General features: G+C 40.0%; 2 protein-coding genes across 10 annotated transcripts in view; both read left to right on the top strand.

The window, feature by feature from the left end:
- Window positions 1-12,361, top strand: part of Sncaip (synuclein alpha interacting protein) — a 159,014-nt gene that overhangs the window by 69,669 nt on the left and 76,984 nt on the right. The window contains exon 1 of one of the 9 annotated variants that reach the window (XM_017799894.1): window positions 1,615-1,635. The exons of the other annotated variants lie outside the window; for them this stretch is intronic. The gene's annotated coding sequence lies outside the window, so the exon portion shown is untranslated. Of the gene's footprint in view, window positions 1-1,614; window positions 1,636-12,361 lie in introns of those variants that run through there. 9 annotated transcript variants of the gene reach the window in all.
- LOC115071565 lies at window positions 3,391-4,362 on the top strand. The gene has a single exon (XM_029566989.1). The coding sequence runs from the start codon at window positions 3,391-3,393 to the stop codon at window positions 4,360-4,362; it is 972 nt and encodes a 323-aa protein (XP_029422849.1).

Genomic DNA, 12,361 nt, shown 5'->3' with positions numbered 1-12,361 from the left:
TCCTGGTTAGTTCTTATGAGGGCACTTTTATAAAAGCAGGATTATTTATCTCCCTCCCTCCCTCCCTCCCTCCCTCCCTCCACCTGACTTCCTGTTTCCCCATGGAGTCCCTCCTTCTCACATGAATGGAATTTCTGCCATAAAGCCATTCACATGTAACAGGACAGAAAGACTTCACCAAAGAACAAATATGGATGCCTGACCCTATACTTTTAGTCCCCGGGTATGAACTAAATAAACCTCTTTTAATGCATTACCCAGTGTCAAGTTCTGTTGTAGCAATGTAAAATCATCTATCACTTAGATGACTGTTCACTGACCTACAGATTTACTCCAGACAGTCATTATGCCTCTGTTTAAACACCGCTGGTGTGGGAGCTTATGAGTGTTGGGTATTACCTTTTTCTGTTTCAAGTAAGGTATCTTGAACTGGTGTTCAGAATGCTTGGAGTTCAGAAGTGTAAACATGCATATTTATTAATATTGAAAGAGAAAGGAAAATACTAATTATCATTCCAAAATCTGTATGACTTGCATGCTCTAAATCAAACTCTTTGCAAAGTTATTGCATTTATAGGCTCTGTGTGTTGGACAGAACAATTGTAAATCATTAGTGAGAAACTGAAAATCATCAACAAAAAATTGGTAGTTTGTCAGCATGTGTGGAGAGACAGTAACCAAGAGCCCATGGTTCAAGAATCAGACATACCAGGCTATGTTAGTCAAATTTTCAATGCTAGAATAAAATAACTGCAGAAACACTTAAAAGGAGAACAATTTTATTTTGCTTCACAGATTCAGAAGTTTTCCTCTACGGTCATAGATTCTATGCCCTGATAGCCTCATTCAGCTATGACCTCACCCATGGATTAATCCATTGGTAATGTTAGCACCCTTATTTTCAATCATCTCTTGTGTGTGTGTGTGTGTGTGTGTGTGTGTGTGTGTGCACGTGCGTGCAGGCACACATGTACGTGTATGCATATACATATGGAGCCAGAGGCCAACCTTAAGATTCATTCCTCCGGCACCAACTACCCTGTTTCTTTCAGATGGATCTCTCACTAGGACTATGAGCTCATTGATTAGGCTAGCCTGGCTGGACCACAGTGATTCCCAGGGATCCATCTGACTCTACTTCTCTGGTGCTAGGATTACAAGCACGCACCACTGTGCTAGGCTTTTTACATGGGTGTCGGAGATCAAACTCAGATCCTCATGCTTACATAGCAAGCACTTTACTAACTGAGCCATTTCCCCAATCTCTCCCAAATGCTTTTTGTTAGCACCACTATCTGGGGATAAAGCCTTCAGAATGTCAACCATTTGAGAAGACACTTCCTATTCAAATCATAACACTGGATTCCTATCTTATCAGTTAGTAGTTTGCAACAATTTACTCTCTGGTCTTCTAATTCCTCGTTACTGAAATGAGACTATTAAGGAATAAGTCATTTGTAAAGCAAGACTTTACAAATCTCACTTAAGTCAATGTTAAGTAAATAATAGCCTATAATAATGCCATGAGCATTATTGTTATGTCATTGCTAATATAACTGCTATTGTTATAAACTAGGTGACTGATTTGGGTAACTGAACACTGGCTGAATATTTCTAAGGAAACAAACCTGACTTGTGAGTACTCAAAGTTCTCTAGTTATCTTAGAAATTCGTTAAGAAAAATGGGATTAATAAGAAAATGTCAACCCCAACCCTTACTTCCCAACCCCTGAGATTGTGGAGCCCAGATTCCCCCCTTTTATACTGTCATTAGCTTATCACATGCCATACTCTTGATGAAAATGCTGACAGACACCCAATACTGGCCTTATCATTATGTAGATAAAAATTAGCTAATTTCTTGTCATTGTAATCTATAATTTCCAATCTGATCAAAGCTGCCCTGAAAAAAATTTTTCCAAAAAGCCCTGATTTGTGGTATTTTCTAGTTTCCTCATTATAGCCAATTACAAGCTCTCAAGGACTGGGAAGAGATGAGTGCAATTCCTCAAGTCAGGGCAAGCTAGCTTGGTATAACACTAGGCTAGGCTGTGTTCTGACAGCATAGGGTAAGATGATGGGTAACAACACCCAGGAATAAATTCATCACAGAAAAAATACTATTGTGCATACCATAATGACATTCTTACTCAATGACCACATCATAGCTGTCTTTGTGCACATGTACTCTATAGTGTTCATACAATGGCACAGCTGCCTGACAGCATTTCTCAGATGTCCCCGTTGGTAAATCCTGTATGACTGCAGTTTGTCCGCAGAATGGATCATTATGAAATACTTGAGAAACAGGATTCATCCTAAAAGTGAGCTAATGCCAGGTAGCTATTTCAGTGTCCCCTTTTCAGAGTCCTCACTCTGCACTGTCATATCAGCTTTATGAGATAAATCTATTCCAGCCTCTTGTGCTCTCAGAGGGAGAATTTTCCTAATCACTTCCCAAGTGTTAAACATTTCTTTGCCCAACAGTTGAGATTCAGTCATGACCGTAAAGTCCGTGTTTATAAAAGTAGCTCCTTCCTTTCTCCCTCCCTTCCTTCTCCCTGTTTCTCTGCCTTCTTTCCTTTCTTATTTTCCTTCCTAGGATTTCCTATCATCTATTCTCATATTCCCTGACCACAACATGAAGGTATCGTAGCAGCTGATGGTATTCCTGCTTGCAGAAATGGCAGAGAGACTAGAAAATTGTCATCTTATCTTTCTCGTTTTATTGCCTTCATTCCTTTTTTTTTCTGTCTTTTTGAGACAGGGTCTCCCTCTAGCCCCAGCTGGCCTTGAACTTGCTATGTAAACCAGGTTGACCTTGAACTCACAGAGATCCACCAGCTTCTGACTCCCGAGTGCTGGGATTAAAAGCCTGCGCCGCCACACCTGGCATATTGCTCTTATTCTTAATTTTTTATTTTGTTATTTTGAAACCTGTTTCATTCTTTAGACTTTTTTTCATGTGTGGAGTGAGGTGATTTCCACTTTGGTCACCTTTCCTTTGCTATCATAAGTTTAATTTTATTCTCTCCTTCATGGTTGTTGGGCCTTGTATTTTAGGAAATTGTATCACTGTGCTATAAATATCTTTCTGAGAACTTTTAATTACATGGTGATACCTAGAACTTTCTGGTCAGAGCTAAGTCCCTGGAGATGAAGAAATAGAAATCTCCTGGGAAGCATTCCTGTTTACAGCTGCTGATCCCTGAAGCAAGCAGAATTCTGTTACAGATCTTGCTCCAACTGTTACAGTGCCTAGTCAGGATTTTGTCAACCTAGTGGGGGTAGAAAAGCCTCAGATCTCAGTAAAGACTCTGAAAATTCCTCTGAAAGCCTAATGACCTAAATTGCAGAGACAGCATTTGCAGTTCTGATTTGGCATGTACCATGAAGCCCTCCGCAAACGTGCTTGAGATCACTGCCTGTGCTGTCCTAATCCTTGTGAGCTTCGTGGGAAACACATGCTTATTTTATTCTACAAGGAAGTGCACCACTGGGCGCTTGCAAACATCCTTTCTTCTAATTTTCAGTCTCGCGTTTGTCCACCTCATTAAAAACCTGGTGGTGAACGTCATGAAGATTGTTTACTCTTCTGGTATCTTGCTGGATTCAGTTGGCTGCAAAGTTCTGCATTTCACTGCAGCCCTGACAACTTCCCTGGCCATCTGGTTCATGTTACACTTTGCATTGTTCTACCACCGGAAGCTTTACCAAATTGTCTACCCCTTGAGCGAGGCCACAGAACTGGACCAGCAGAAGCACTCCTTGAAGGGGATCTCTGCACTTTGGGTGGCTGGTGTGGCAGTATACATCCCGGTGTTGGTTTACACTAGAAAACCAGAACACCTAAATGCAGGAAATAGTACAGGCTCCTTGTCCACTAATAGAATTTACATGGATTGCTTAACTGGCTTTGGCAACGAGCAGGTAGCGTTTTACTATGGAAAAATATTTTTAGCTCTAATTGATATCCTTCCTTTAGCCGGCTTAGTGCTCGTCTGTTTCTGGATGTCTTTCCTCCTTTCAGAGAAAAAGAAGGTGACATATGGTGACATCTGGATTGGAATGGATGATTCAGAAATTGAGATTCTTCGAGGGGCCAAGTTCAGTATTTTATTAATGTTGCTGCTCACTCCACTTTGGATCTCTCACTTTATCTTAGTCTATTTCTTGAAAGATTTGGCAGCGTGCGTTTTCACTCCAGCTGCTCTCACGGCCCTCTCCTCCGGCTTCTCTGCCCTCAGTCCTTTCCTGCTTATGCTGGTTAATTACAGAGTGAAGCTGGTGTCCTTCTGTGGTGCCAAGGAGGAAAAATCCACACCACAGCCTGCAAACATTACTCTGTCTCCATATGCTTAATGACAAAGAACTCAAATGAAGCGCTGGAAAGCTGGTCCTGTCGCTGGGGCCATGGCTGCCGCTTTAATAACCTCCACTCTCAGTTTCTGAAAGAGCTGCTAGAAAATTGACTGCTCTAGAAATAAGACTTTACAAGTATACAAAAGAACACTAAGTTATTGTAAGTGGAAGAACATAGTCATCACAGCATTTACTATTTGGATAACATAATGAATTTTAATGTAGCATTCTGAAGTGACTCAACAGCTGTCACAGTCTCTAGGTGAGCTCAGCATGAACACTATGTTAAGTATTTGCCTTGCAATGTGTTGTGTTAAAAAGCAATATTGTTGAAACTGAGATCAACACTTCCTAGATGACTTTCCTAAAGATTCTCCAGAATAATCTTGTGTTTACATCCTGTGTTTTTCTTGTCATGCCTCTACATTAGGTAGGTGGGCAGTGTTCAGTGTTTGCAAGTTTAATGATAGTATCACCGGTAAACTGGAAGCAGGGTTTTCTCAGTGTCCTTACCCTAAGTCTTTAGTAATATAGGGATAGATAAAAAGTATTTATTTCAAGTATTGATACCTGCTAGGTCATAGTCTCTGAGTATGTATAGACATAGATATACCAATACTTGGTTGCTATTGGCATATAACCTATCATCCTTGCTTAATCACTTAAATATATCAAACTACATTACTTCTTTATTAAAAAAAAGGTCTTTATTTTATAAATAATTTATTTGTAATGCATTTCTTTTTCTTTGGTCCTTAAATTGGTGATTCAAAAATTACAGGAAGTTATAAAATCGTCATAATCATTTGCTTCCTGAAATTGGATTGAATTTTAAAAGAACATTACAGTCAGGCATGGTGGTGCATGCCTTTCATCCCAGCACTCGGAAGGCAAACACGGGCAGATGTCTGTGAGACCAAGGCCAGCATGGTCTTTACAGTGAGTTCCAGACCAACTGGAGCTACAGAAAGAACCAATCTCAAAAAACAGCAATATATATATATATATATATATATATATATATGTCAATTCTACCTTAAAATATATGACCAGATATTTATTTTGTAGTCAGTGTAGCCACTTGAACTCTTTGGGTATAGTAAATAATTACTTTAAATATCTATGCATAAATTTGTATAAACAGTAAATTTTAAGCTAATTCTTTCTTTATTATTTACATCTTTTTATTTTATGTGTTTGAGTATTTTGCTTACATACATTTAAGTGTATGCAGTGCTCGTGGAGGTCGGAAGAGGGAGTCAGATCCCCTAGAACTGGAGTTATAGATGGTTGTTAGCTGCAATAGAGGTGCAAGGAACTGAACTCAGGTCCTCTGCAACAGCAGCCAGTGCTCCTGACCACTAATCTAACTCTCCAGCCCCATTAAGCTAATTCTTAATAGACTTTTCCCGCCATTTTCTTCCTATAGAAATAGACCTGAGATTTATTCTACCATTCCAGTGAATGAATCTCTTGACATTGAGATTCTAGCTCTAAAAAGACCATGCCAGAAATTAGAAATCTGGGTATCATTTATAGAGGAGACTTAGAATGTCTTAGTTGCCATAAAGTGCTGCAGAAAAAGGAAATTTTAATGTGACCAAAGCACCAGTTCTGTAGAGTTGTGTGCACCATTGTACTCACTTGCATGACACAGAATTTTTAAAAAGGACAGACTTAAGACCTTTTGAGACTTCCGGGTGGTCTTCATGGGAAATGCTTAGTTGAGTCCACCAAGGCAGTTTAATCAGAGGGCACCAGGCATGGATCATGTATAATGAAGTTAACATCTGGGGAGATGGAGGATGTGGAGAAGAGGTCACCATCTTTTAATTAAATGCAGATGTAGCCGAAGCTTGGAATAGCCACTGAGCTAAGGTAGCAGTTCTCAAATGTGGTTTGGGGACCAGAAGAAACAATGAGACCTGGGAGCTTGTGAGCAAAACAGATTCTTGGGCCTCACCTCAAACCTATTGCATCAGAAACTCTGGGCTGAACCCAGCAATGTTTTAATGAACATTCTGAGTGATTTTCATGTTTGCTGCAGTTTGACATCTCCTAGTCCAGGGTTGCTCCAAAGTTTAGTCCTCACAGATGATCAGAATGAAGCCAAGATAACTGCCTCAAGATGTCATCCTCAGAGCTCTCTGTATGTTACTGCTATGTCTGCTTTTCTCTAAAATAGCAATCAGGACTGCCATCTGTATTCCATACAGTGTCAGCAAGAAATGCCAAACAAATAAACCCACTGTAGAAATTAAGTAATTTTTGCAAAATCAAGAATAAAGCATGAAGCTTCAGGTACACCCAAAATCTGAAACTTGGCTTAGAATAGTGTCCTGTTAAGTAACTGAGGACCCAGTTCCTGGATTATTCCATGGTTCTCACTAGGAACCAATGCAAAATATGGCTGGCTGAGGCCCATGCTCAACCTCCCAGAGCTAGCAATATTTCTTTTCTCTTTCCAGATATTTATTTTAGTTGGGCCTCATTCTATCACAGTTTTGTCCTTGTGGAGTTGATAAGTTTTCAACTACATCGGAGAATCATGTGCTCACTGAATGATCCATAGTCAGTTCTCTCTTTAAAATTATTTTCATTTTAAGTCTCTTGTTCACACCCTTAAACTTCTATATTTCATTCAAATTCTCACTGGGATTGAGACAGCAGATGAATGAAGAGAAGGGAGAGTCAGCAGACATTGTCAAGGTAAGGATTAAAAAAGGGGGTTTAAAATGGGGTCAGGACTGTTGGAAGGACCTGGCTTTAGAGGGGTTTCCTGACTTCCTCTCCAACCACACAGCATCTCAGAGTGAGGCTCATGTAGGACTCTAATATTCCTCTCTCAGAGAATCCCTCCAAATGTCCAGTGGAACAATTTCTTACTAGGCTTGCTTTGGTCATGCAAAGAACCGATTCTATCACAGCTGATTTAAAATGTCATTAAGAGCAAGTTCTTTCTGATCCTGTCATTGCAAAAACTTCCTCTAAGATATACCCTTGATATAAAATGCAGGTAGCTAGTGTTTAGATTCTTGGAAGAAAGGAGTGTTTGTTTTTCTCTTTTAAGATAGACTTCCTACAATTTCTTCGGTAGCTGTTGTGGTTTCTGAATTTTGTCTTGGTTCACCCCAACCTGCCTAGAATGTAGCCTTCTTAAAAAGTGATACCAGGACCTGATCACGACTTACTTTTCTTTCGTTGTGGGTTTGCGTGTTTTACTTTTTAAACTTCTCTTATGTCGCTGCTATGAGCATTGATTCTTCTTCCAAAAGATGTTTTAAGCCATATACAGGCACAATACAGATCAGAAAGCATGTAAGTATGTATATCCACCCGACACTTAAAACTAAGGACTTTTCAAGCTCTAACATTTTAGTATGTTAGTTGATTCTTGGTTTTTCATTTCAAAAATTGCAAACTAATCCCTGTATTATTTGTGAGGATTTTAAACTGTTAAATCAGAAGTGAAAGCTATAAAAAGACCAATATTTACAGAGCTTTCTCAGAGAAATCCTGCCTCTACTAAGAAATCTCCTGCTACAGTGCTGGCTTAATTGCCTTTTCAATAACACATAACATAGAATAGTTGTATATTGTAAAACCAACAGATCTTATATGATTAAATAATTCATTAGCAGTTGGAATCAATTATTTCAAGTGTACCTTATTTAAAAAAGTATCAGTGGATCCAGTGTAAAATTGAATAGTACTAAATGTTAAACCTAACAGTGTATTTTGTTCTATATCTTAAGTAAATTTATGACAAAATTCTCAATGTTATCAATAAAGTATATATATTTTGTGAGCTATGTATTTTCTAATTTCATACACTATGAAAAGGATGATTGTCTTAACCAAACTTTCTTAAAGATGAAAATCTTTAAAACTGGCTGTGGAATATGTCTTTTATACACTAGTTTGTGAGTTGGGTATGTAAAAGTTTATACACTTCTCATTAACACTGATCATGTTTAGCTTTCTACCTGGGCCCCATAAGAAGGAAGGATAACTTGTTTGGAGATAAGAATTCCTGAACACCCAGAGCAATACAATTCAGGGATGTAAATGTCTTATGGGATTCTGACCTGGATTGTTCAAAGCATACCCATGTTTCAAGCAGTCTAGGGAATATCAGAAGAGCTCTAAACCTTCTAGAAGAATGTGATTTATTTTAGCTTCCCTTCTTTCTACTTGCTAATGCATAACCTTGGCCATGGTATTTTTGAGTTTTTTCCATTTGTAGTATTAGAAACTCATAAATCTCAACTACAGTTTATAATGTCCCCCTCCCTCAAAAAGCTATAAAAGTAAAGTAGGTTTAGAAATATTGAAGGTGATTTGAAGAAGAAAAATGTTTGACACAGATGTAAGGTTACTTTACCATCACAGTTTTAAGAAATTAAAGGAAAAAATTACTAGGCTTAAAATCCATATTGGTAACTGTGTATCTATAAGCTTTGGTTTTCTTATCTCCATAATGGAAATTATAAGGATGTCTGTAGGGTCTTTGTGAGACAAAGTGAATGAGAATATATATGTAAAAATACCCAGCTCTAGGGCTGGGGAGATGGCTCAGCAGGTAAGAGTGTTTATCACACAAGTGTGAGGAACTGAGTTTGGACCACCAGCACGCATATAAAATGCTGGGTGTGGCTACACACACCTGTAACCCCAGTGCTATGGAGAGTGGAGACAAAAGGATCCTGGGGCTTGCTGACTCTATACCAGCTCCATGCTCAGTGAGAGATCTTCTCACAAGAGAACAAGGCAGAGAATGATGGAGCAGGACACTCTATGTCCTCCACTGGCCCCAGTATACATGCACAGGCACACCACACACACACACACACACACACACACACACGTGCATACACCACACACACAAATACACATATGCACACACAAATACACATAAACCGCACCCAGTTCTAGATCTTGGTACACAGTTTCCATCACCCATTTTTCTGTGGGTGTTCCCCTCAGGACAGTGCAGTCCTCTCCCAGGAGCTATATATTACATTAAAGTCTCTTCTTTGCTATGAAATATTCAATTGTATTTTTCCAAATATGCCAATAAAACTTGGTATAACAAGAACACATGTTCTGTTTACGTACTGCATTTGAAAATTCTCCCACAACCACTGCCTTCTATTACCAATCCTGGTCCTCATCCTTCATATCCCTTTCTAGAAGCACAACTACAACAGCGACAGGTGCTAAATTCATCCTCGTTGGGAAATCTGTCTACTGAGTTCCCACTTTCAGGCCTTTGCCCACGCCGTGGCCACTCTGGGAGCACTTCGGTTCTCTCACCCTTGTCTAACTTTCTCTTGCACCAGGAAGACTTCCTCATCTCCAAGGTCTAGACTCCAGCCCCTATGTATTTAGCCATCTCAGCAAGTACTACGTTACTCTGAATTGACTTGTGCCTTGCTTGTTTCCTTTTGTACTGCATGTTCCACACTGATGTGGAGCACGTGCAGGTCTTATCAAGCATGTCCCCCCAGCCTGTTCCGTTAGTGAAGAACTGGAGAGACCACGGGCTGTGCTTCCGCTGTTTCTCACGTGTGCTTCTTGGCTCTCCTTGTACTGCCTCTTTTTAGTAGAAATTTCTTGCCTCTATCATTTTTCTGCTTTGAGAGTAGGCATTTAACAACTGCCATACTTCTGGCCACTGTTGAATCAGAGTGAAAAAGAAGCTGAATCCAACATTTGGAATGACTTGTTTCCTTACCAGCCAAGCCATGGAGCCAACTGGGGACATTTCCACCCAATCCTTCCAGTTCTTAGTTTGTAATATTTTTTCAGCTCTTATATTGAACAAAGTAAACACAGTATCTATATGCAGGCTTTCAATTTGAAAATTTATCTGAGTATAAATTTGCCAGGGGGAATGTAAGGAGTGATCTGATCATATTTTCCCAAGTGTTAGTGGATTACAGGGTTAAAAAAATACTTTGTGATGCAAATCAACTGAAGTTACCTTACCACCAAGCATAATCAGCTCCCTTATGTTGATGGGCCCAGCTTATTTTTAATTACCAGGCCTCATAGTACACTAGTATAAATAAATGTAGGACTGCAGACATTGACAGAAGAGATGTGTGTAATAAAAGCCTTTGGAATGGCTCTGTACTGACTCCTTGTAAACAGAGTGAGGCAATACATTTGAAAAAGAACTTCAGTCCAGCAATTTATGTGATGTGTGAGTTAGTCACAAGTCAATGAACCTTTTATGAGCCAAGCACACAGAAGGTGTATATTGCCATGAATATAGTTTCTCAAGGAAATTGTGTTGGCCACTCTAAATTTTTTCCGCTGATGCTGCCATTACCCACCACATTTTTAGAAGTCTTCATTTGGAATGAATTTTTCAGTCAGTCACATATGCACCAAAATAAAGACACCTCCTGAAAATCATCAAAGAAGGCAGGGGAAAGGCTGTTTTTAGTGGCTTATCTACTTTTGATTATCACATTCGACTCTTCATTACTTTGAGTTCTTTTCCAACTGAATCTTCTTTCATGGGAGTAGTAGAGCCATCACTGAGGTGACCTCATGAGAACTTCAGTTGAGCAATTTATGTGATGTGACAAAGTGTTGACAGACCCTTTAGTGGCATGTGCTGCCACGTGCATCTTAAGAGGCACTGGAGGGCTTTTCAGTCTGGGCAGCTCATGGGACTCTGCAAGAGGTAGCAAAGCCTGGCACACCTCCATCAGCTTTTTGCTTCATTCCGTGCTTCTTAAGCCAAGCCTCAGTTGTTTGTAGTTTGGTAAGATCTCTCCCAGGCCTTGGGCTCATCCAAGGAAGGAAACTAAGATGTCACCAACAGCTTCTGGACAGCATGCCAGTCCCAGCCCCCTGACTGTGTCCCCACATTCTAATATTTTTCTTTTCCCTTCCCTATCAATTTTTCTACCTAAATTAGAAGAACTAAACCATTCAAAATCATTTTCTTTCTCTTCTACCACCTGCCCAACCCATATTCTCTCTCCTGACTTCAAAGGGACTTTTACATACAACAGACCTGTGCGCTGAAGAGAAATTAAAAGCCCAACTGAGTCTGAAATGAGATGATTTCAGTCAGTTGGCAGTCTGTACTAGGGTGACCATATCTTGAGAGAACCTTACTGTGGCGAGGGAGCTGCAATACAAATGAAAGCCTTCAGGAACTCTCCAAAAGCCTGGGACAAGCCACCATAGTTTGCAGGGTCAGGGATGATGTGTGTGGCACAGTGCATACATAAATGATGGCCCAGGAACTGTAAAGGAGCCAAATGTGAACCAAATGTGATCAATAGCAAGAAAAGTCTCCTGTCAAAGATTTAAAGCTCTTTCTGGAGATCTGAAAATCCCATCCTTGTCAGCATGAGTAGAGGCAGCATCCTTGCTATTAAGCTGCTGCTCTAGGCCAAAGGGAGGAAGGCTTTGGGTTTTCTGGGCTTGCAAGCTCCCAGGGCTTCCTGTCTTCCACTTTACTCACACCATGTAAACTCACACCAGTCACCAGAAAGCAAGACTTTTCTGTCCTCCAGTTATAAAGGGAAGGAAATCTAATCCCACCACGTAACATTTTATTATGTTTTTGAAGGTTTTCTCTCTCTAATACTGGAGACCTTATGAAACAAATTATTACATGTTATTTTTTTGGTTATTATCAGTAGTATTATTGGGTTTTTGTTTGTTATGGGTTTTATTTTATTTTTCTTGCCTTTTTGAGGCAGTGTCCTCCCTGTAGCCACAGCTAGCCTGGAACTTACTGTGTAGACTACTGTTGGGGGACCCTGCTGCTAAGGTTGTAGTCCTCCATGTCTGGATAGCTCTAAGGGGCTCAGTGCCACATGGAAGGACTCCCTTTCTCAGCGGGGGCCTCCTGCTCTCTGCCTGACTTACCTGGAAAGTGCCACCAAGCATGGATGCCTGACCTTATTTGGAACATGACCTTTGGCATAGTTACCTGGAGTAAAAACTACCCCCAGGTTTTTTCTATATA

This window comes from Nannospalax galili, unplaced genomic scaffold (assembly GCF_000622305.1).
Source record: "Nannospalax galili isolate Female #2095 unplaced genomic scaffold, S.galili_v1.0 scaffold1259, whole genome shotgun sequence".
NCBI classification, from domain to species: Eukaryota; Metazoa; Chordata; class Mammalia; order Rodentia; family Spalacidae; genus Nannospalax; species Nannospalax galili.
The sequence above is the reverse complement of the archived record's forward strand: the minus strand, read 5'-3'. Positions and strand labels throughout refer to the sequence as shown.